Here is a 21,196-nt window from a genome sequence, read left to right as displayed (position 1 = left end):
ACGAATTGGCTCATCTTAGTGTGTTTTATAACTTTAGAGAGCGAGATAATTCCATCAAGCCTTCTCAGGGGTATTATTCGTGATATAAACCAATCATCGACTTGTGTTTTTACTGCTTGCATTCTTCTCCTGCTCATAGATTCAATCATTTTTTGTGCCAATTGCCCAGGTTGTTTTAAAACATTTTCCCTAACATTTTGCAGGCTTCCGTATATTGGATCATGTGCTTTTTGTGGTTTCACGTAACTTTGTTTTCCATCTGAGTCGTTCCTCTTGCCCCCGTTTATCAGTTGCAGTCCATCACAACGCGAGTTATTCCATTATTTGCGTGTGGCCACGTACATTTATTAAATCTCTGGAGTTGAATATTTTGATTAGGACCAGCTTGAATGATCACATATCCGAAATGAGACGTTAATATTCGCTGTCTTGTCCTCGTCTGTAATTAACTCTGTACTCTGTTTGGCGATGTTGAAGTTTAATTTCCAGCCACTGATTACTTTTGCTGCGCTGAAATTTTTGTTCGGAGAAAATACATCCCTGTCGTTCCTTCGTTTGTCCTTGAGAACAAAATTCTGTGTCACTGGGGAGCACTGGCTTCAAGTTTTAAAACAGCCCGCATTACCACTTGCCTACAAACACACACCAACACGTGATGCGCCATACACGCTTGCGTTCAAGTGTGAAGTTCATCGTGGGACCTCAAGAACCCCACGATGAGTCTCATTTACAAGAGTGACCCGGATCACCAAAAATTACAAAAAAGCAAAACAAATACGACAGCTTACAGCAAATTAAGTGAAGAGAAACCCTGGCTTTCAAGAAACTTGTGTCACGTGAGAGAAATTGAAAAACGCGGCACAAACACAAATCAAAAGTCAAGTAACACATTTTCACGTCGCGCGAGTTCGGCTGGGGCATTGGCATGAACGTAATGCGCGCTCGGTGATTCTGACCGGAGCTCAGAATACGGTGGCCGTGTGAAGGCACAAATATCCGCACGTCCCCTTCGCATGCATCCACCTTGACATTGACATTTGAGAACTTTTGTTCGAATTCAGCCAACCAGCCGTGATTAAAATCCGGTATTCTAAGTGTAGTGAGTCACCAATAACTGCACATGAAACCCTTCACGTTAAAATGTCTTTCATTTATTTTGGCTGATTCCAGCTCCGAGTGAAAATGAGCCTCATCGGCGCCTGAGGCCTATTGCAAGGCCGTCAGAACTCGCTATTCCGTGGGCCGTTCAGAAACAAGGTGGTGCACTGCAGGAGTTTAAATGGAAATGCCTTCAGATAAGGAAATTATGCCGAGAGCACAGTTAGAATCAGGGGCGGAGCCAGGGGGGGTGACAGGGGTGACCTTCTGTGTGTAAGTGTACGACACTCGGTCTGGCGGACTCCGTGCAACTGCATAGTCAGAGTGTGTCGCCAACCGATGGCGTCTAGTTCAACAGCCTGACTCTCTAATCATTCTTGAAATTAACATTTGTTGAATGTCACCCCGGGCTGAAATCCTGGCTCCGCCCCTGCTTAGAATAACATTTTTTTTAAAGAAAATTTTGAAACATGATTCAATAAATGTTGACTTTAAAGCTTTCGTGACTGCAGGAATTCATATTCTTTGGGTCTTTATATCGAACGTGACTTTACCGAAAGACCCAAAGAATATGATTCAATAAAATAAAATCATTACATTCGCATGGATGTGCCCAGCAAATTTGAAACGATGATAAATAGGAGAATTGGTTCGTTAAAGGTAACTTTAATATTATTTGACATGCTTTTATGCATCCACTACTGGAAGAAAGGCCTCTCAATGTCATGTCAGTCATGAAGGTTGACCATGCTTCACCAAGCTGACCAATTTGGTTTGGTCAAAAGTGCACCCAGGACTTTGTTAAATATTCCACGAGCTCTTTGGTTCTGTAAAGTCACGTAGGTAAAAATAAAATAACAAAAAATCACGACGTTTCGCCCACAACACAAGTGGCCTCCATCAGGTGAAGGGACTGGACTGTCCAGAGGACAGCGTTGGAGTGAAAACAGCAAGCCCAGGTCGCGTCCTTTAAGCTGTGTTGTTATTTTATTTTTACCTACGTGACTTTACCGAATAGAACCAACGAGTATGGATCCTTGCAGTCACGAAAGCTTCAAATCTAGAATTGATATACCACGAGCCACTGATGTTAACCGGTGGCTGAGCAGCAAACTCAGGGCGTTGTGTTAATGCTGCAGACTTATAACCGCTGCAGCACCGCTCCCTTTCCACTGCAACCGGAATGGTGTTTCATGAAGATGACGCAGGTGACTGTTTCATGCAAAGCAGGAGCAGTCGTAGCAAAGGCAGTCTGCAATTCAAATTACTCTAACCGCAAGCTCAATAACTTTTTTTTGTTAGATGTATGCAAATATCACGTGTACAAAAATAGCACGTTAATGACTTACGCTGCCATGCCAATTACATCTTCACTTTATTAGGAACCCACATGTTTCTGTACCTCCGGTTGATATTTATATTTTGTTTGAATTGACATCACGGTTTCCTCTTATTGCAGCGAGCGTGCGGAGTGTACGGGGCGGCGACGACGCGATCTGGGTATTACCGCAAAATGTAATTTTCCCAATGTTTTCTGGGCTCTGAAAAGGTCGCGGAACTAAAAAAAACAGGAAGAAGAATTCGTTGTGCGTGACTCACGCGTGTTATTCACACGGGTAAAGCTTCAATAGAGGTGACATGAGCCCAAATCCTTGACTGTTACGATCATGGGGTTGGTGGATCGCTTGCGGAAGGGAGAGCTGTGGGTTATGTTTTTTTTTTCCACGCAGAGTTCGAATTGTAACACACCCTGGGGTTTGACTGTATAATATGCATTTAAACTCAGTGTGGCGTAGTTGTCATCATTACCTACGTTATCATTATCACACGTTTAACTTTTCTCCCTTCTGTATCTGGAGGATTGGAGGCTCTGGCAGTCAATGTTAAGCTCTTTAAATCTCGTCACATCCACAACTCGCCCATTGCCTCTGCTGGACATGCGGCCCCCAGTCGAGATCGGAACCCTCACACAGAGACCCATACTGTCATACAGAGACTCATACTGTCATATAGTACGGGTCTCTGTGTGTGACAGTATGGGTCTCTGTGTGTGACAGTATGGGTCTCTGTGTGACAGTATGGGTCTCTGTGTGACAGTATGGATCTCTCTGTTTGACAGTATGGGTCTCTGTGTGACAGTATGGGTCTCTGTGTGTGACAGTATGGGTCTCTGTGTGACAGTATGGGTCTCTGTATGACAGTATGGGTCTCTGTGTGTGACAGTATGGGTCTCTGTGTGACAGTATGGGTCTCTCTGTATGACAGTATGGGTCTGTGTGTGACAGTATGGGTCTCTGTGTGTGACAGTATGGGTCTCTGTGTGACAGTATGGGTCCCTGTGTGTGACAGTATGGGTCTCTGTGTGACAGTATGGGTCTCTGTGTGTGACAGTATGGGTCCCTGTGTGTGACAGTATGGGTCTCTGTGTGTGACAGTATGGGTCCCTGTATGACAGTATGGGTCTCTCTGTGTGACAGTATGGGTCTCTCTGTGTGACAGTATGGGTCTCTGTGTAACAGTATGGGTCTCTGTGTGACAGTATGGGTCTCTCTGTGTGACAGTATGGGTCTCTATATGACAGTATGGGTCTCTGTGTGAGAGTATGGGTCTCTGTGTGTGACAGTATGGGTCTCTGTGTGACAGTATGGGTCTCTGTGTGACAGTATGGGTCTCTGTGTGTGACAGTATGGGTCTCTGTGTGACAGTATGGGTCTCTGTGTGACAGTATGGGTCTCTGTATGACAGTATGGGTCTCTGTGTGTGACAGTATGGGTCTCTATGTTACAGTATGGGTCTCTGTGTGACAGTATGGGTCTCTCTGTGTGACAGTATGGGTCTCTGTGTGACAGTATGGGTCTCTGTGTGACAGTATGGGTCTCTCTGTGTGACAGTATGAGTCTCTGTGTGACAGTATGGGTCTCTATATGACAGTATGGGTCTCTCTGTGTGACAGTATGGGTCTCTGTGTGACAGTATGGGTCTCTGTATGACAGTATGGGTCTCTGTATGACAGTATGGGTCTCTCTGTGTGACAGTATGGGTCTTTGTGTGACAGTATGGGTCCCTGTGTGACAGTATGGGTCTCTGTGTGACAGTATGGGTCTCTGTGTGACAGTATGGATCTCTCTGTTTGACAGTATGGGTCTCTGTGTGACAGTATGGGTCTCTGTGTGTGACAGTATGGGTCTCTGTGTGACAGTATGGGTCTCTGTATGACAGTATGGGTCTCTGTGTGTGACAGTATGGGTCTCTGTGTGACAGTATGGGTCTCTCTGTATGACAGTATGGGTCTCTGTGTGTGACAGTATGGGTCTCTGTGTGTGACAGTATGGGTCTCTGTGTGACAGTATGGGTCCCTGTGTGTGACAGTATGGGTCTCTGTGTGACAGTATGGGTCTCTGTGTGTGACAGTATGGGTCCCTGTGTGTGACAGTATGGGTCCCTGTATGACAGTATGGGTCTCTGTGTGACAGTATGGGTCTCTGTGTGTGACAGTATGGGTCTCTGTGTGACAGTATGGGTCTCTGTATGACAGTATGGGTCTCTGTGTGTGACAGTATGGGTCTCTGTGTGACAGTATGGGTCTCTCTGTATGACAGTATGGGTCTCTGTGTGTGACAGTATGGGTCTCTGTGTGTGACAGTATGGGTCTCTGTGTGACAGTATGGGTCCCTGTGTGTGACAGTATGGGTCTCTGTGTGACAGTATGGGTCTCTGTGTGTGACAGTATGGGTCCCTGTGTGTGACAGTATGGGTCCCTGTATGACAGTATGGGTCTCTGTGTGACAGTATGGGTCTCTGTGTGTGACAGTATGGGTCCCTGTATGACAGTATGGGTCTCTCTGTGTGACAGTATGGGTCTCTCTGTGTGACAGTATGGGTCTCTGTGTGACAGTATGGGTCTCTGTGTGACAGTATGGGTCTCTCTGTGTGACAGTATGGGTCTCTATATGACAGTATGGGTCTCTGTGTGAGAGTATGGGTCTCTGTGTGTGACAGTATGGGTCTCTGTGTGACAGTATGGGTCTCTGTGTGTGACAGTATGGGTCTCTGTGTGACAGTATGGGTCTCTGTGTGACAGTATGGGTCTCTGTATGACAGTATGGGTCTCTGTGTGTGACAGTATGGGTCTCTATGTTACAGTATGGGTCTCTGTGTGACAGTATGGGTCTCTGTGTGACAGTATGGGTCTCTCTGTGTGACAGTATGGGTCTCTGTGTGACAGTATGGGTCTCTGTGTGACAGTATGGGTCTCTCTGTGTGACAGTATGAGTCTCTGTGTGACAGTATGGGTCTCTATATGACAGTATGGGTCTCTCTGTGTGACAGTATGGGTCTCTGTGTGACAGTATGGGTCTCTGTATGACAGTATGGGTCTCTGTATGACAGTATGGGTCTCTCTGTGTGACAGTATGGGTCTTTGTGTGACAGTATGGGTCCCTGTGTGACAGTATGGGTCTCTGTGTGACAGTATGGGTCTCTCTGTGTGACAGTATGGGTCTCTGTGTAACAGTATGGGTCTCTGTGTGACAGTATGAGACTATGTGTGACAGTATGGGTTCCTGTGTGACAGTATGGGTCTCTATATGACAGTATGGGTCTCTGTGTCACAGTATGGGTCTCTGTGTGACAGTATGGGTCACTGTATGACAGTATGGGTCTCTGTATGACAGTATGGGTCTCTCTGTGTGACAGTATGAGTCTTTGTGTGACAGTAGGGGTCTCTCTGTGTGACAGTATGGGTCTCTGTGTGACAGTATGGGTCTCTGTATGACAGTATGGGTCTCTGTGTGTGACAGTATGGGTCTCTGTGTGACAGTATGGGTCTCTGTATGACAGTATGGGTCTCTGTGTGTGACAGTATGGGTCTCTGTGTGACAGTATGGGTCTCTCTGTGTGACAGTATGAGTCTTTGTGTGACAGTATGGGTCTCTGTGTGACAGTATGGGTCTATGTGTAACAGTATGGGTCTCTGTGTGACAGTATGGGTCTCTGTGTTACAGTATGGGTCTCTCTGTGTGACAGTATGGGTCTCTGTGTGTGACAGTATGGGTCTCTATATGACAGTATGGGTCTCTCTGCGTGACAGTATGGGTCTCTCTGTGTGACAGTATGGGTCTCTGTGTGTGACAGTATGGGTCTCTGTATGACAGTATGGGTCTCTGTGTGTGACAGTATGGGTCTCTCTATATGACAGTATGGGTCTCTGTGTGACAGTATGGGTCTCTCTGTGTGACAGTATGGGTCTCTCTATATGACAGTATGGGTCTCTGTGTGACAGTATGGGTCTCTCTGTATGACAGTATGGGTCTCTGTGTGTGACAGTATGGGTCTCTGTATGACAGTATGGGTCTCTCTATATGACAGTATGGGTCTCTCTGTGTGACAGTATCGGTCTCTATATGACAGTATGGGTCTCTGTGTGCAGAACGTGGAGGGAGAAAGAGAGAAAACTCCACACAGAGAGGTGCCCGAGTCTGGAATCGAACACATAACCTTCTTGCTGTGAGGCAGAAGTTTGCGACCTCGGTGGCCACCCTGCCACGTCTTTAGAGGCGCGCTTCGGATGTGAAGCTGGTATTTGTGTTACGCGCAGGGCTAGGCCTCGGGACAGCTTGTTGGTCGATGGCTGAAAGCATGACACGTTTTGACGTTCTGCAATGAGCTTGCACTAAGTTCTAGTTCCCCGCAAGACCTGACGGCTGGCAGACTGGCCAAGCACGTGCTATGGAGGCGGAACTTTTTTTTGCGTGAAAACTACCGACGTTTAAGGCCGTGTTAAATGAGCACGCACACGCACTCGGTTGCCAGTCCTTCAAAGCTGCGTTTATTTATCGAGCGTATTGAGCAAAATTAAAACGCATGCGTAAATAGACGAAGACATCAAATTGACTTTCACACCACCTCCCGGTCGTTTTTGTTGCGAATCGGCGACGGCGCGTCAACAAACATTCCGTCCGTAGCCTTGGGGGTCATCGTGAAGCAGCGGTGAGGTTGTTGGCGAGACTTTTCGGCGTGGCAGATGACATTTCAAGATCAGCAATTATCAAAGAGAGAGAGAGAGTCGCATCTCCGTGTTATTGCGACTTCAACGTGATGCCCCCCACGCCTTCTAAACTGAGCCACTCGCAGCCCTCACTGCCTTTCAAGGAGTGACGAACGTCGGTCTCGTGATGGCGAGTCATCAGCGATCGCTCTTCTTCATTCGACAACGTCTACCTACAGTCATTGTGCGGGTCGGAGGCACCAAAGCCGTTCGAGGGGGTGGGGGACTTCAGCTGTTTTCATCACAAGCTTTGATGACCTCCTGCAAGGCCATGAATATTGTTTGTACATTCTCGAACGAATTCGCCCAAGCGTCACGCTATCCTTCGTTTGTCAGTTGTATTCATCGTCACCGGTCACCTCCTCCTTCCTCCTCTTCCCTTCTCCTACTCCTCCCTCCCCGCTCCTCCCTCCTCGTCCAGAACAGGTTCCGATAGCTGGGAATTAAAACCCAGCTCATTGGGATTGCGGTTACGTCGGTGTACAAAACCGTTGCGCCACCCATCTCTGTCGCAGCACGGCTCCCGGCACATGCGTGTCATGGGCCAGCGCATCGGCCTTTAGCGATCACCAGTAAAGGTTATAGTTTATACGTGCACGTTCAAATAGCGTTGCCAAAGAGGTTCTTGCACAAACATGACAACCATTAGAAGTGTCCTTATCCAGTCCACGCTGGGTGGTGCTCGTGTCTGTTGGAAGTTCGGAAGAAGCGGTGGAAATCATCCCCTTTGTTCTTTCGGCGAAGTCACCACGTGGAATGAGAATAAAACAATAAAACAAAATAAGACAATAAAATTCTCACGACGTTTCGGCCACAACACAAGAAGAAGGCTGCCTGTGTTGTGGCCGAAACGTCGTGAGAATTTTATTGTCTTATTTTGTTTTATTGTGTTATTCTCATTCTACGTGGTGGTGACTTTACGGAAAGAACCAAGAAGATGAATCCTTGCAGTCACGAAAGCTTCAAATCGAAGCGGTGGAAACTCCACATTCCTCTGGCGGTTTAGCAGGTGATGCATAGAACGGGCCACTGCTAATTCCTTTCGGTGATGCACCTTTACCCGATTGTGTTTTTTTAAATTAATCGTGGATAAAAACGAAGATCATAATCATTGATGGTGATGAATAATGATGTTAATAGTTTATGTTGATTTTTTTTTTATCATGTTGAATGATTGTGGATTGTGATGATCATAATGATTCCCGCACCTCCGATTTATCACGGTTGGATACGTACGGTGCGAAAGAAGGTCGACATACATACAAGATTCATGATGACTTCAACTGATTATGATGAAGGTGATCCTGGTCGGGATCTGAACGCGGGATATGACCAATGACCCCTACTGCTCCACAGAAACACGAGTTATGTTGTTTCAGTCTCCTAAACAAAACAAATTAACAGACGAATTCTATTATTATGGTCGGGGCAAATTACAAAAAAAGCTTGAAAAAAACCCCCCAATTAAGAGCAACGACTGCCAAATATAACTCATTTTGTAAGTCTGGCAATGTTTATGTGATGCGTTCGTTACTGATAACACGAGAATACCGTCTGTGGATGGAATGACGTTTACATGTGCGCAGGGTGCAGCTGAGAGCACAAGTCCAATTAACAGGGCCGAGATGGCAACACTTAAGTTAGCGATATGCGTAATGTGTTAATCATTACCCTTCATGAAACAAAGAGCGGATAACATTTTTTTTTTGTGCCAGTGCAGAAAAAACACAGAGAGGGGGGAGGGGGGTCCTTGCCCTATAAACATCTGGCATTGAACCAGCATTGGTTCAATCAAGCCTGGCACTGCTGCTGATGAGACACTGACTGTCGAAACCGATCCTTGCCCTATAAACATCTGGCATTGAACCAGCATTGGTTCAATCAAGCCTGACCCTGTTGCTGATGAGACACTGAATCTCAAAGCCGGTTCAGAGCTTGCTTGTGTCAAAACCAATGCTGCTGAAGTTATGCACTCCCAGAAGTCTGTGTGGTTGACGGGATGTGTAGATTTGTGTTTAATATTTACATATTGTAGGCATGTCAAGGAGGCGCAGTGCCTGCTGCACCAGGCGGAGTGTCTGCTCGAGAGATGTTGAATGCTTCTTGCTGTAGCACTCACGGCCAAACTGGCACGGCAGACGAAAATAAAATGAAAATAAAATGAGAACAAAATGAAAATTAAATGAAAATTAAATGAAAATAAAATCCACATGCACACACATGCAATACATTCAACCACTCAATTGCTCTTCATGCAGTGACCGTATGAGGGCATGTGGATCTATTGGAGTGCCGTAATAGCATTGTTTTGAATTATGTACTTACTGTGTAACAAAAATAACAATCGCGATGATGTGTTACATCATGGGTGTTGTTTGACCATACTTCACAAGTAGGGAATGGGAAAGCAGCAGGTAGGATGGATGGTTCGTATCTCAGATGTTGGCCACGGCTGGGAATCCAACCCAGGTTACTGGGTTCGCTGCGCATCGCACAAAATATTGCAGCACACGTCTCCCGTAGGCCAGTGTCGATAAATGGCATTCATCCCAGGTCCGCTACTGGCTCTTGAGACGCGCTGTTGAAAGTTTGCCGCTTGGGATGTTTGGCAAATCCATTTATTTTTTACTATTAGTATTGTGTGCGCCGTCGAACCGACACACCTGATGTAAGAGGGGCTCGCATTCAAACATATCCTTAGATGCACGACTACCCTACTTGCTGTACTGATAAATCACGGGCACGACCTCCTTACCATTTCGGTGGGTGCCTCGCACCGGCTCCACCTCTGAATGCAGTCCACGGCACATTTTGAAATGTCCGTAACACTGGGCATGAGCGTGCGTGCGTGCGCGTCGATGTCAAAAGTTCACGTTTCTCGGCTCAAATCAGCGTGGAGGCAGCCCGCCCGGAGATGGTCCTCTGGTGCGAAGCATGAGTCACGAGTGGAAGTCCCCCACCTCTTCGCCGGTGGTGGTGGTGGTGGAGGAGGGAACATCGACTCGTTAGGGCACCATGAACCACCCTATGTTTATCGGCCCTCGCTAACACGAAGCGCTTCATGGTTGATTGTGAGTCGAGCGTTGTGGCACTGCAGCGCCTATCGTAACAGAATCGCATTCTATATATTTTAAAAAAAACTTCATTTGAAAAGCTTTTACACAAACCAACTTATCGGAGCGTAACCTATCCCTGTCATCAAACAAAGTGTATTTAATACAGCGCCCTTCACGATACAATTGTCGCGAAGCCCTTCACTAGTAAACATAACATCACACCATAAACATTTGAGATACACAAAGTTGTAAAAAAGCATACACAGATAAAAATATATAACGGAGATTACAAAACACAAATTTTGCCTGATTTTAAAAGGCGCAACACCTTCCTTATATCAGGCGGTGTTTATGGTGCACTTCACATGAACACAACGTCGACCGGCATGCTGCACCATGAACACTCCACTCACTTCACAATGAACACCCTACTCACTGCACCATGAACACCCTACTCACTGCACATGAACACTCCACTCACTGCACATGAGCACCCTCCTCACTGCACTTGAACACCCTACTCGCTGCACATGAACACCCTACTCACTGCACATGAACACCCTACTCACTGCACATGAACACTCCACTCACTGCACATGAGCACCCTCCTCACTGCACTTGAACACCCTACTCGCTGCACATGAACACCCTACTCACTGCGCGTGAACATCCTACTCACTGCACATGAACACCCTGCTTTCTGCACACGAACACCCTACTCGCTGCACATGAACATCATACTCGCTGCACATGAACACCTCACTCACTGCACATGAACACTCCACACACTGCACATGAACACCCTACTCGCTGCACAATGAACACCCTACTCACTGCACATGAACACCCTACTCACTGCACCATGAACACCCTACTCACTGCACCATGAACACCCTACTCACTGCACATGAACACCCTACTCACTGCACCATGAACACCCTACTCACTGCACATGAACACCATACTCACTGCACCATGAACACCCTACTCACTGCACCATGAACACCCTACTCACTGCACCATGAACACCATACTCACTGCACATGAACACCCTACTCACTGCACAATGAACACCCTACTCACTGCACAATGAACACCCTACTCACTGCACATGAACACCCTACTCACTGCACCATGAACACCCTACTCACTGCACATGAACACAATACTCACTGCACCATGAACACCCTACTCACTGCACATGAACACAATAATCACTGCACCATGAACACCCTACTCACTGCACATGAACACCCTACTCACTGCACCATGAACACCATACTCGCTGCACATGAACACCCTACTCGCTCCACGATGAACACCCTACTCACTGCACGATGAACACCCTACTCACTGCACCATGAACACCCTACTCACTGCACATGAACACCCTACTCACTGCACATGAACACACTACTCACTGCACATGAACACACTACTCACTGCACATGAACACCCTACTAACTGCACATGAACACCCTACTCACTGCACCATGAACACCATACTCACTGCACATGAACACCCTACTCACTGCACATGAACACCCTACCCACCGCACCACAAACACCCTGCACGCTGCAGGGGGAAAAAAAAACCTGAGCGAGCATCCTGATAGTGTGACTGCCCGCGCTTTAGCGAACGAGAGGGCCGGCTTCTTGGACGGCCTCCTTCGAGATATTTTAAATGAGTTGAAGGAGCAAGGAGATCTCATTTGTGGTGACATCTCCCACTCCCCCACAGCCCCCCCCCCCACCCGTGGGGGCTGGCGCTGTTCGCCTGTCACCTGCCGTACGGCGCTGTCAACTTCGTCCCCACTCACCCACCACCACCACCTCCTCCTCCTCTGCCCCATGCCTCCACCCTGGGGTGCTCGCGAACTCTGCGTCAGCGCCTCGCCACGAGGCCGCTCGCGCTGCCGATGCGGCGGCGCTTCCGCTTCACCCGGCACCACCGACGGCGCTCAGCACGCGCACGCAAAAAAAACACAACAAAGATCCCCCGTGTAGCCTTCAACAGACTGTTGGGGCAAGTGCTGTTAGCGAGCACCTGTGAAGGGCCGGCACGGCACACGAGGGGGTGGGTGGCCAGCACCACGCCCGGCCGCCTTTGTCTCCCCCAGTGGCGGTGTCGACACATCGCACCAGGTAGCCATTTGAGGCTGAGTCGACCTCGGGGAGGCCCAGGCCCGGTTCAGATAATCGTCACTGGTGTTGGCCGTGAACGGGAATCGAACCCGGGTCGCCAGGTTTGTAGCGCAGCGCGTTAGCCGCTACACGACGCACACACACGCACACGCCCACACACACACGCGGACACACACACACGCCCACACACACACGCGGACACACACGCACACACACACACACGCCCACACACACGCACACACGCACGCACACACATGAGGCAAAACTTCAGCAGCGAACTTCCGTAACGCACGGTTTGGATTTATTTAGTTTACCATCCAGAAAATCGTTTTGCTCGCTGCGTAGCACGCTGGGTGCACGATCATTTAAAACACCATTGTCATTTATACGCATTCATTAACGCCCAACCCCCCTTCGCACAAAGAAGGGCTCGCAACTGACGTCACCACACCTACACCTCCAGTTAAGGAACGAAACAGGAGGATTCATCCACAAATCTGGCTGTCGCCTGATGAAGCTAGTTGTAATTACTGCCGAAACGTCGTACTCAGATTGTAAATGTTGTGGCCTTGCTCTCCAACACACCGGTGTGCTGTACTAGTGACGAATTGACACGCTTTGTTGACGTGACAAACTTTACTAATTGGCTGTGTCGGGTGGTGGTGGGTTTTACGACACATTTATATATTTATACGATCTAACCCCCCCCCCCCCCCAAAAAAAAAAAACCTGTTTTATGAATTAAAAACACGTTGGAATAATAATAATAAGGATGGTGATGTATGTATGTTGAACTTCTTTCGCACCGTACGTAACCAACCGTGCTATCGTGATAACTCGGCGCACAAATCACTCACTGGACGCTAATTGGCCGCGACTTTGAGGCGCGGAGTCACGCTCAGTGCCGTTCACAAAGCCCAGCGAGAGAGGTGGCCCTTTAATAAAGAGGTGGATGTTTAAAAAAAAACACAAGAACCGTCCATTTAAGAAAGAGTTGGATAATTTTAAAAACAAAAATTGGTGGGTCCTTGAAGAAAGAGGTGGGGAATTGATGAAAGAGGTTGGAATAAATACAAAAATAGATGGAGCCTTTAAGAACGAGGGAGGCCCTTTAACAAAAAGCTGAGGAATTTAATGAAGCGGCTGGGCCTTTAAGGAAGAGGTGGAGAATATCATAAAGTGTTGGGCCTTTATGAAAGAGGTTTGGGAATTTAAGAAAGAGGTGGGGGGGGGGGGGGTGGGAGTATTTAAGAAAAAGGTGGTCAATTTAAGAAAGAGGTGGGGCATAACAAAAAAAAACACGTGGGGCCTTTAAGAAAGAGTTTTGGGAATTTAAGAAAGACGCGGGTCCTTTAAGAAAGCGGTGGTGGGGTTTTTGTTTTTGTAACGTGTCTCTGAACAGCCGCTGTAGACCGAACGCGGTTGCTGCTGCTGTGAATGCTGCAGCAGCAGTGGGAACGGTGGCGGTGGCCGCGTTCCAGACGGCGGCGGCGGCTGCCGCGGTCGAGACGACGCCCGGCAGTGGTCAGTGTCTCCTGCTCTACTGGACATCTGTGAAAAAAGAGCCTCATAGCTCATCGGGTTCCTCCAGAATACATTTATATTATCTTTCTGAGTCTGCTTCTTTGGTGTAGCGAGGAAGAGGTTGTAGAACCGCGAGCTTGAAACTAATATCGATTTGGACAGTTAATTACGTCTACGATATATAAAACACATGTAAAACCATTAGCATAGTAAGTCCTCGTTTAACGCGGTAGATGCGTTCCTGAAAAGACCCGCGTTAAGCGAAAAAAACGCGTTAAGCGAGGACTCGCAAGGGAAGATGGGGCGCGTGGCGGGATGGTCAGCACAGAGGAACCTGCAACCCAGAGGTCGCTGATTAATTCGATCTCGGCTGGCGTGGCGGCTGAAGTAATTCGCAAGCTTCTTACATTTCGCAGCCTCTGTCCAGCGAGCAGTATGAATGGATTCACCCGCAGTCGATCTGCAGGTTGCGTGTGGTGGGGTGAAGTGTGGGTATACCCTCCCTTGTCAGGGTGGACGAGAAAACCACTAGAGCTCGCTCTAGTGGAAGCACTTTCTCCAGCAGTGGCATGAGCAAGCAATTACAGGGCTGCGCATTTATCCTAGGGAAGTCTCACCGAGTATTTGCTTGGGATTTTGTTGTTGTTATTGTTCTCTCTCCATTCGTACGAGGGAGACAACACAATTCTGCACAGTTAGGGAGGCAAATGATTGCCGCACTGCTTTTCGAACGAATACGTTGCAAGGTCGCACTCATGAGGCACACACACACGCACGGCGGGGACATCTACCGCGGAGACGGAGTGATGAGATCAACTCGCGCGGCGGAGGAGATCGCACGGATTGCTCCACCGCGAGGCCGTCGTCGGGAGACGTTCATCCAGCGGGGGATAGATCATGGCTGGTGATGGTAGGCTTGCCGGTGTTATTTTTAGAAGGTCGCACTCATTACGCAAAAAAAGAGTGCTTGCCACAGATGAACCACAACCGCTCGCTGATCTCGTCCAGGAGCGTAAACCACCACGCGCACTCCGCTCATCCTCGCAGCGACAGCCGATTTTGGGTCGCCATCGAACAAAGACGGCGGCTACCGCATCATCGCTCAGCGCTTTCAGGCGCGCTTCCGAGGCCGTCTGGAACGCTCTCCCTTCCGATATTGGGAAGCCACCACCGGAGCCTATGCACTTTGACATTTTGATTGAGAGCTCATTTGTTCGTAACTGCGCTTTTGCGTGTGTTGGTCTGTTGTCCTTTTCCCCGCAACCTCCGATGAGCACGGTTGGCTACGTACGGTGCGAAAGAAGTTCAACGCACGTGCGTGCATGCGAACGCAGGTGACTGAATCCCCCCGCGGTACGATGCTGTGTGTGGTGCCTTGAGATAGGTGGGACACGGACACAGCGCACGGTGGTTCGGGCTAACAGTGACACTCTTTGTTCAAATCAAGAGAAATCACTGCCGTGTCTGGACCACGATTGCAATGGCATCTCAATTAGATGACTGGCATGGGCCAATTACCTTACGGTAGCACAGTGCGTTCGCGTGATGAGAGCGAGCGCGCGCGCGCGTGTGTGTGTGCCGATGTGTGTTTGTGATTGCGTCTGAGAGTGTTTGCGTGTACAATGTTTGTGTGTGTGTGTAGCCGTGGCCTTCATAGGCGCTCGCTAACAGCACTTGCCCCAACAGTCTGGTATAGGTTATGCGGGGCATCTTTGTCTTTGCACGCTCGCTAACAGCACTTGCCACAACAGTCTGTTAAGGCTATGGGGGGGGGGGGGTGGGTGGGCACTTTATCTTTGTGCACGCAGCTGTCAATGTCAAAAACACGGCGGCCGATTCCACGGCAACGGAATAACGAGACACGGAACGTGACGAGCGCACGCTTAATGGAAAACTATTTTAATTTTATTGAGAAATAATGTTCACGTGTGTTCAGTTTGCCGTCCTTCCCACGCACCTCCGATGAGCGCGCGTTTGGCTACGTACGGCGCGAAAGAGATCCAACACACACACACGCGCACAGAGAAACGTAAAAAAACAACAACGTAAGAGTTCAATTTTGATTTAAAGCTTAATAATAATAAAATATATATAAAACAATAAAAATTCTCACGACGTTTCGACCATAACGACCGTTTGTGTTATGGTCGAAACGTCGTGAGAATTTGTTTGTGTTATGGTCGAAACGTCGTGAGATATTTTTTTATTGTTTTATATATTTTATTATTTTATTGTTTCCCTTCAACGTGACTTTACCGAAAGAGCTAAGAAAACGTAAGAGTTAAATTTTGATTTAAAGCTTTCGTGACTGCAAGGATTCATCTTCTTTGGTTCTTTCGGTAAAGTCACCACGTAGAATGAGAATAAAATAATAAATTGATAAAATAAAATAACACAATAATATTCTCACGACGTTGCCTTTGGGCTTTTCATGTCTTCTCCACGTTCTCCGACAGAGCGTGTCGGTGCGATACGTTGAGACTTCCCGTTGCCATCGCAGCCTTCAACGCAATATGGTACCGCGCGGTGTGTGTGTGTGTGTCGTGTAGTTCCGTTACCGGGGATTTATCACATTCACATTTTTACGCAGCTGATTTGTTTCTATTCTCCTTTCGTACTATTGAAGAACGAGAATTGGAGATTTGCAGAAGGAGTGGTGGGGGTAGTAAGGGAGGGAGGGAGGGCTTTGGGTGGGCGGCGGTGTGGGTGGTAGTTGGTTGGAGTCGGAGTGCCTGCCGGCTCTGGTTGCGAGCTATAAAAGGGGGGGGGGCAACCCCCCCCCGCCGCAGAGCGCGCGCGCGACAACCCCGGCCGCAACCGACGCGGTCCCGTGGAGTCTCAGGAGCACGCACGGAGGAGGCGTGCGAGCTCAGCCACGAACGCCTCTTTGCGACGCCTCTCTGCTGCAAGGAGGGCTGCGAGCGAACCGTCGAGCGAGCAGAGTCCAGCGAAACGCGTGAGCAGTGGGCACAGGGACACGGTGTGGCATTTCCTCGATGAAACGTTGCCCCACTAAAGAAATAACAAAATGAAAGTTATCTTCTTTTTTTTCCGTGACACAACGTGTGGTTTTTTTGGTGTTGCCGAACGGCAATGGGTGATACACGTGCCGTGTTTTTTTTTTCTCTTATTATTATGTTCAGGCCGAGACACACTGCTGTCTGTGATGCGAGCACAGTGAATTTACAACAACAAAACACGCAGCGTGCTTTGCTGTTAAGTCCATCGATGTCTGCCTGCTATGCCGTGTAAATGTATATATGCATGCAAATGTACTCTCGATTGCACGCGCGTGTGTTCTACATCATGCTTGTATGTAATATTTGATATTCTTCACGATTGTGGAATATTCCTTATTTACTGTAGTAGTATTATTATTATCGCATGTGGGCAGCGTTGTGAATGAGAAATTGTTCCTACAATTGGAAGCTTGTAGTTTCAAATCTTGGCCAGAGTGATCTCAGCCGGTCGTCGCTCCACGGTCGAAGAAAATGGCAAGTCAACCGTGGTCACCCTTTAGAAGTACTGGGCCCTGCCATAAGAATGTGGGATTTCAACAACTGGCTAGGGCCCCCACTAATTACATAATATGTAAATTTATTATAATTACATATTCGCTCTATATTCTTTGGTCTTTCGGTAAAGTCACGTAGATAGGTTAAAAGAAAATAACAAAAAAATAACCTATCCACGTGACTTTACCGAAAGACCACAAAGAATATGAATTCCTGCAGTCACGAAAGCTTTAAGTCAAGATTCGTATTCGCTCTACTTTCCAAGGATGACCGAATCCACAGGCGAACGTCGCTTTAATTTGAAACCGATTCACGGTGGGGTGAGTTTGCCGTCCCTAAGATCGAGCACTGAGACAAAACGTTGCGTCTGTACCCGACCCAGAAAGCGGTTCGTTGTTTATTTTATTATGTTTTATTTGTATTATTTTATTTGCATTCTACGTGACTTTACCGAAAGAACCAAGAAGACGGTTCGTTGTTCTTGTACTTCCCGCGAACATTCAGCCGTTTCGTTCAATTCGTTTCATCCGCTCGTTCACTCGTTTGTTGCTTTACCCAGGCAGCGTTCGCGGAGGGGAAGGCACCACGATGCATACCCAGCGAGCCGTGATCCTGCTGCTGCTGCTGCTTGTGGCGTGCTTGCCATGCACGGTTCACAGCCGCTCCGGGGCTCCGGATCTTGCCTGGCACCTCCATCGTGGACGCACTCCGCTCTTCCTGCCCACGCCGAACCAGCCACCCTCGTCCTCCTCTTCCAGCCACTCCTCGTCATCGTCGTCCTTTCCCCGAGAGCTGGCGGCCGTGCTGGTGGCGCTAAGCATGGCCAGCAGGGATGCCCGTGCTGTCCTGCCGGCGTCCGAGTCGCTCTCCTCGTCGCCGTCAGCGGTGGAAGAGGTGGACGAGGCGGCGGAGCGCGAAGACGGGGAGATGACGAGGAGGAGAGAAATGAGGGCGGAGGAACCGCCGCTGTCCCTGGACCTCACCTTTCACATTCTTCGCGAGATGCTGCAGATGGCCAGGGTCGAGAAGCTGTCGAATCAGGCGGACTTCAACCGCAAGATGATGGAAAACGTCGGCAAATAGTGGCGGGGCTGCTGGATCAAATGTATCTCTCTCTCTCACTCACTCACCCTGCTACCACCATTCGCACCTCTTTCCCACTCTCACTTGTAGGCTTCTGATGTGCGACTTCTCCCTCCACGTGTACATTTATCACGAGGGGGCATCACGCCGCGCTTTGCCCTCGCTTGAACGTCGGCCACCGTTGTGTTTGTGATCTTGCCCTTGACATCGGGTTACCCGGTAGCATCGGTTTTTAAAAGTGGCCATTGCCTGCTGATGAGAATCAGTGATGTTGAAAGCAGTCCAGGGTTTGTCTTGTTTGAACAAACTCTGCTTGATTCGACACACACCAGGTGGGTGTTCGGTCGAATGCTATTTGATTTCACTGATTAAATGTAACCCGTTTCCAGTCTATTGATTTACTATATCTCGTGTAGATGTACATTTACATGCCAGCTTAAATAAAAGATAAATATGTACTTATATTGATAGTAATTTCAGTAGTAACAATTATAATTACGATGATAATTTTCAGCCCTTCGTTATACGCTGGTCGGTCCGTGTTGGTTAATGGGAACCCAAGGACCGTTCGAATGACCGTGTGCCACTGATGTTAGCCGTGAACGACAATCAGACTAAGGTCTCCGGGCTCATAGTGCAGTGCGCTAACCACTGTGCCACCACTCCACCCAACCGTTCAACACGTACGTTACACATCACTCGGTATACGCTTTCCCTTCTCATTATCTGTAACTTTAAATTGTGTATGCACGTGTAAAGTTTCATCGTAAGCATTAACCCAAACAAACTTTAACGTGAGTATTCAGTAAAAGTTAATTACAATAAGAAAAGATCATCAGGGAGATTCGAGTTCATAATATTTATTCATACTGGAGGAATCCGATGAGCTATAAAGCTCTTTTTCACAGATATCCAGTTGTCACAGATGTCCAGTAGAGTTATATGAACTGCCATCATCATTATTTAGTGTTACCTGAAAAGCACTTTAAAAAAAAACATATTGGTGGCTAGATGCCGTATTGCCCTATCGTGTACTCGTTTGTATTAATCACACGTGTAATGAGGTTTCAATGCACATATAATGTGATCGATATATATATGTGCGTCTACAATTTGCTTGAATGCCTACCAGAATTATCCATGTGTACGTGTGTAACGAGTTGGCTTGTGAAAGATGCCCTTTCCTGGCCCACGAGACGTTATATTTGGCATCGTTAACCCTGCAGTGAAGTCTTGTACATCCCCGTGTATCTACACTCAAGATGGGGTAATGTCACCCTGTATCACGTTCCCAGGTTGTAATCCACGTCAGTGAGTAGGACAGTATGACACTTTAGAGTTGCGTTATCCAATGTGCCTAAACGTTCGGTAAGCTGTCAGTACAATAAATTGTGTTCTTGTGCCACTTGAAGGCGTGCAAAACTGTGAATGGGTGCCTTGAGACGTTTGCTCCATTGTTATGATTTTATTTCACTTAGCCCGGCGTTCTTCATTGCGAGGCTCGCGGGCCACTGGCGGGCCCCTGGTGGCCTTTAGTGCGACCCCTGACTTGTGGCTCCCGACAATAAACAAAAAGTTAACCCCCCCCCCCGCCCCCATCATCATTGTGCTGCTGTCAAACCCCCAATGGTTCCAAATGTGTGGCGGCCCCTTACACTGATGATGTCTTATCGGCAAAAGTGGCCGCCCCCTCTGAAAATCCGCGAAGAACACCGCCGTAAGACAACCACTGTTGGCTTCCACAACGAAGCCGGCCCGAGATTCTTGTCGTGGAAAGGACAACTCATGAACGGCGTAGAGACGATGGGCCGAGTCGACTTAGTGAAGAGCGCTGCCTTAGACAAATCGTTTGGTGACTCGGCTGCGTTGGCAAGCGGTGCAAAAGCTCGTTCAACAAAAAAAAATGCAACGCATCCGTCAATTATGACGCTCTGCAGGCCCTAAAAGGAACACACGTACTCGGCGACGTTTTGGGCAATGCCCCTTCTACATAGCACATCGGCCAGGAGAGACAGCGTGGATGGTAAGAGTGGGGGACTGCGCTTTACACCGTGGTGCCTAATGATAATTACATTTGAAAACAATTAAAACTATTCGTCAAAAAACACTTTAAATATGTATTTCGCATGTGGCCCTATGGGGTAAAGTAAAGTAAGGAACGAAACTGCAGGATTTCTCCACAAATCTGGCTTCGCCTGATGAAGCTAGTTGTAATTACTCAGATTGTAAATGTTGTGGCTTTGCTCTCCAACACACCGGTGTGCTGTACTAGTGATGAATTGTTGGGACAAGCGCTGCTAGCGAGTACCACTTATGAATGCCGGCATGGCACACGAGGGGCTGGGGTGGTGATGTTTACATACCGCTCCGGGTACTCGGTTGAGGACTCTCACAACCATGCTGAGCCAACAGGTCAACGAGGCGCAGCCTGATTGGGACTTGCACGTTCCGGGTGTTCTCGCTGCGTATAGGATGGCCCCTCACGCCTCCACCAGGTTCTCTCCATTTTTTCTCATGCACGGGAGGTGAATGTGACTCCCCACCATGGAGGCTCAGTTAGACATGGAGCCGGCCAGAAATAAGGTTGAGATGCCTACACCCATGCACCTTACCCTTAGCGATTGACAGAAGCTCGAGAGGCATTGCGGGGAAATTCGGCCAAACGGGAGGCCGCAAATGAAAAGTTGTTCTGGCTTCGCGAATCCGGAAACTCATGGAAACCTGGGGAC

General features: G+C 48.2%; 1 protein-coding gene across 1 annotated transcript; it reads left to right on the top strand.

Annotated features, from left to right (window-relative positions):
* The first annotated feature begins 16,645 nt into the window (after positions 1-16,645).
* Positions 16,646-19,878, top strand: LOC116941573 (uncharacterized). Its single transcript, XM_032952754.2, has 2 exons — positions 16,646-16,825; positions 17,944-19,878. The coding sequence occupies exon 2, from the start codon at positions 17,973-17,975 to the stop codon at positions 18,465-18,467; it is 495 nt and encodes a 164-aa protein (XP_032808645.2). The 5' UTR covers positions 16,646-16,825; positions 17,944-17,972; the 3' UTR covers positions 18,468-19,878.
* Positions 19,879-21,196: the final 1,318 nt, after the last annotated feature.

The sequence above is a fragment of the Petromyzon marinus genome, chromosome 12, assembly GCF_048934315.1.
Source record: "Petromyzon marinus isolate PM22_M1 ecotype Great Lakes invasive population chromosome 12, UKy_Petmar_22M1.pri1.0, whole genome shotgun sequence".
NCBI lineage: Eukaryota > Metazoa > Chordata > Hyperoartia > Petromyzontiformes > Petromyzontidae > Petromyzon > Petromyzon marinus.
The sequence above is the reverse complement of the archived record's forward strand: the minus strand, read 5'-3'. Positions and strand labels throughout refer to the sequence as shown.

Coding starts and splice junctions, on each gene's coding strand:
- LOC116941573 (XM_032952754.2), top strand. CDS start 17,973: ATGCATACCCAGCGAGCCGTGATCCTGCTGCTGCTGCTGCTTGTGGCG.